The following is a 3,986-nucleotide window of genomic DNA, read 5'->3' as shown; positions in this document are numbered from 1 at the left end:
TTAATCCTCTCTAAGCCCCCCTCCCATGATCCCTTCAGGCACAATGAAGCCTCCCAGAGTAAAGCTTCCTCTGCCCATCATTATCACCACAATCTGTGTTCTTCTCTTCATAGCAGTTTTGTATGCTGAGAGACTAAGTTTCCCTAACTCCAGCTCCATTTTCAAGTTCAAAACATGTACTAGAAAGCACACTAAATCAAAGTCTAGTAAGTTAGCTTCACAGATTCCAAAATTATATCTCATATTATCTTTGCATGATTTGTTTCTCACCATTAGGTTCTAACTCAGCCATGTCTCATTTTGTGATGCTCAACAGATGATAAAAAGAGTGAGGAAGTGTTTGCAAATGCCTCATGGACTGATGATAGGTTCGATTTTGACCCAGAAGAGTGCAATGTTGCAAATGGAAAATGGGTATTTAACAGTTCATTGAAGCCTTTGTACTCAGACTCAAGTTGTCCATACATAGATAGACAATTTTCATGTGTCAAAAATGGAAGGAATGACTCTGACTACCTCCATTGGGAGTGGCAGCCAGAAGATTGCACCTTGCCCCCGTAAGTCTCACAGATAACATTTTGTTTTATGATTAAACTATTCATTTGGTCTTCAAAATCATTTGGTTCCGTAAGTTTTAGTTTATATTATTAAAAATTTAAGTGCGAGTTTAAGTCTTATACATGAAGATGAAAAGGTTGAGTATTTATAAAAAAGAAGATTCATATTCTCATTATTTTAAGATTTTGAATTAAAGATAATGTCAATCTATTATATAAGTTAGATTCAGATTTTATTGATATTGTATCTGTCCATTCAACACGAGTTTCCAGTGATATAAAACTGCTAACGAATCATCTTAGTGGTGATAAACGAACAAGAAAAACTCTGCAGAAACTAAAACTTCATAAACTTTTTGGAATACAAAAGACTATATAAACCAAAAAATAGTTCAACCATGCTTTATTTATCTTGTACTTTATGTTCATAGAGGAGTATGTCCTACTGATGTGATCTACATTTTGAACTTACAACAATTGGTAGGTTTAATCCAGAGCTGGCCCTCAAAAAGCTTCAAGGAAAGAGGCTATTATTTGTAGGGGATTCGCTGCAAAGAAACCAGTGGGAATCTTTTGTATGTCTGGTGCAAGGTGTGATACCTGAAAAGAAAAAGTCAATGAAACGAGGGCGTGTGCATTCTGTCTTCAGAGCCAAGGTAATGACACAAGTAGATATCACTTCATATATAGTGTTAGCTATGCAACATAAAATCATTCTCTTTATGTTCTTCAACTTCTAGATAGTTCACGGCATAATAGAATCGTGTAAATGCAATAAAAATTCAAAAACTGCTCATAGATATCCTTTGAATTGAACATGCTAAATGTTGGATATCACTTCAAGAACTAAGAAACCAAGGCTAATTCTTCTATTACATGTGTTTCATTTAGGAATATAATGCTACCATAGAGTTCTATTGGGCACCATTTTTAGTGGAGTCCAACAGTGACATTCATATCATAGGAGACCCCAAGAAGAGAATAATAAAAGTGGATGAAATCACAGAGCGTGCCAAAAACTGGACAGGAGTTGATATCCTTGTTTTCAATACCTATGTATGGTGGATGAGTGGCCTTAGAGTAAAAGCACTGTAAGTTCTCTTTGGTGGATCATCATCAGTGCATAAGCTTTCACCATTGTTGTTCATGATCGTTTCTTTTGTGAAAATTCAGTAACATTTGATGTTTAACTAAACTTAGGAAAATGATGTCCAAGTAAACTTTAGCTTAATTATTGCAGATGGGGTTCATTTGCCAATGGAGAAGAAGGGTATGAAGAATTGGATACACCAGTTGCTTACAAATTTGGTTTGAGGACTTGGGCCAATTGGGTTGACTCAACTATTGATCCAAACAAAACCAGGGTCTTCTTCACAACCATGTCACCTGCACACACAAAGTTTGTCTATTTCTCTCTCAAACTCCATGCTTTGGCATTCCATAATCAATAAGACTTCTATAATATCAGCTTATTACAAATTGTTCTACATTGATCTAATTATTTTAAAATATAGCATGCATAGCACTCTAGTTAAATTCATAATTAACTTCATGTTTGTATGGTTCAAACAGTTCAAAAGTTATCTTGATGGTAAAAGCATAAGAGATAGGTCTTAAGTTTTATGTCAAATGGCTCTAAAAATCATGTTAGGTAAACCCTGAACTCATGATTCATTCTAACAATTCAAATGTGATGTTTTCAGAAGTGCAGACTGGGGCCACAAGGATGGTATCAAATGCTTCAATGAGACAAAGCCAGTGAAGAAGAAGAACCACTGGGGAAGTGGGTCAAACAAGGATATGATGAGTGTGGTGGCCAAAGTGGTGGAGAGAATGAAAGTTCCTGTGAATGTGATCAACATAACACAGATCTCAGAGTATAGGATTGATGGTCATTCTTCTGTTTACAGTGAAACTGGGGGCAAAATTTTGACTGAGGAGGAAAGGGCCAACCCACGAAATGCAGATTGCATTCATTGGTGTTTGCCTGGAGTTCCAGACACATGGAATCAAATATTTTTGGCAATGTTGTAACACCTTTTTTGGCAGTATTGGTGTAACAAGGACATTTGCTTCTGTTTTTCCTGACATGAAGATGTCAAATATGTAAAGCTACTGTCCCAAGTCATCCTTCATTAGCGTTTGTATCATCTTTTGGTCTTTTCTTGACATGAAGATGTCAATTATATATAAGAAGCCATGTAATCACATTCATCTTTCTTTAACAATGTGTTAATGAAAGGAAAGGAAAGATTGTAATGCCTTAAGTGGCTGGATAACTGGACAAAGTTCATTAGTTAAAAGTGGAAAAGGCAAGTATTTTTACTAAGGTTCTCCTTTGCACGGTTTCAACAAAGAAACAGGAAAAACTAGTTGGATCTTCACTATAGATGGTAATGAGACTTTATAAGCAACAAATCCAATTCTGTATAATATTACGAAAGGACCAAACTGTTAGGTAAACGTAAATGAGGATAGTTGGAAAATAACAAAAGATAGGAGTGTTTCTCAATAATAATTATGGAGTTCATTAAATTGTACTTTGGTAGTAGTTGGGTACTAGAAGTTCATTAATAGTATCTTGGTAGTAGTTGAGTAGTTATGTATTAAGAAGAGAAGAGACAACCAATTTCACCGAAGAAGTTGAAGAAGAAACAATGTTGTTGATAATGGGATGTAGCCCAGACAACTTGATAGGGTGCCTGAATAGCATAGAAAGCTTGGCAAAAGGTGTGGAGATCTATAATAGCTCAAAAAGGGACATGGAGAGCTTGTAGAGCACATTGATACATCAGTTAAGTCGGTGGAGCAAGTGGAGAGCTCAAATATCTCGAACATGTGTAGAGATGAGTTTCTTATTCAAAGGTTAGAACTTGCAAGAGCGATTTGTAGCAAATAATTATAAAGGAAGTTAGAGACAATACAAAGTTACACGCAAGCTTGGAGAGAAGAAAAGTAGGTTTTTGCATTAGGGACACTTGGAACTTGAACAAAATGTTTCAAAATTGTAAGAACAGTTGCAAGCAAAGAAGGATCTGAGAGTTGCACTAGAGGAGCAAGATGAGAAATGGTAACTTGCAATGGATAAAAAAATAGGTGCAATTAAGTACAACAATATGTGGGAATGGTTCGATCTCTCAAAAGGAGCTCGACCTATTGACTGGAACCTGGTTACTAACAAGTTTGCCACATGGATAATAAAGAACCTAGCAAAGGACAAGTCGATCAAGGTTAAGAAGAAGTCATTCAAAAACAAGAACAAATTAGCCATTGAGATAGAAAAGAACCAAATTAAGAACAAATTGGTCACTGAGAATGGAGAGAACAAGTCAACCAGAATCAAAGAAAAGTCGACCATGAAGAAAGTGAAGACTTTGACTATTAATAAAATGAACAAGCACAGGATGAGAGAAGTTATTGCATGTGGGA

At 35.8% G+C, this 3,986-nt stretch overlaps 1 protein-coding gene across 1 annotated transcript; it reads left to right on the top strand.

The window, feature by feature from the left end:
• On the top strand, positions 1-2,866 carry LOC148190830 (protein trichome birefringence-like 3). The gene is made up of 6 exons (XM_088101705.1): positions 1-206; positions 317-557; positions 1,042-1,213; positions 1,449-1,648; positions 1,798-1,956; positions 2,261-2,866. The coding sequence occupies exons 1-6, from the start codon at positions 26-28 to the stop codon at positions 2,589-2,591; spliced, it is 1,284 nt and encodes a 427-aa protein (XP_087957831.1). The 5' UTR covers positions 1-25; the 3' UTR covers positions 2,592-2,866.
• The last annotated feature ends 1,120 nt before the right edge of the window (positions 2,867-3,986 follow it).

This window comes from Vigna umbellata, chromosome 11 (assembly GCF_029865625.1).
Source record: "Vigna umbellata cultivar VRB3 chromosome 11, Vumbellata_1.0, whole genome shotgun sequence".
Classification (NCBI taxonomy): domain Eukaryota; kingdom Viridiplantae; phylum Streptophyta; class Magnoliopsida; order Fabales; family Fabaceae; genus Vigna; species Vigna umbellata.
The sequence above is the reverse complement of the archived record's forward strand: the minus strand, read 5'-3'. Positions and strand labels throughout refer to the sequence as shown.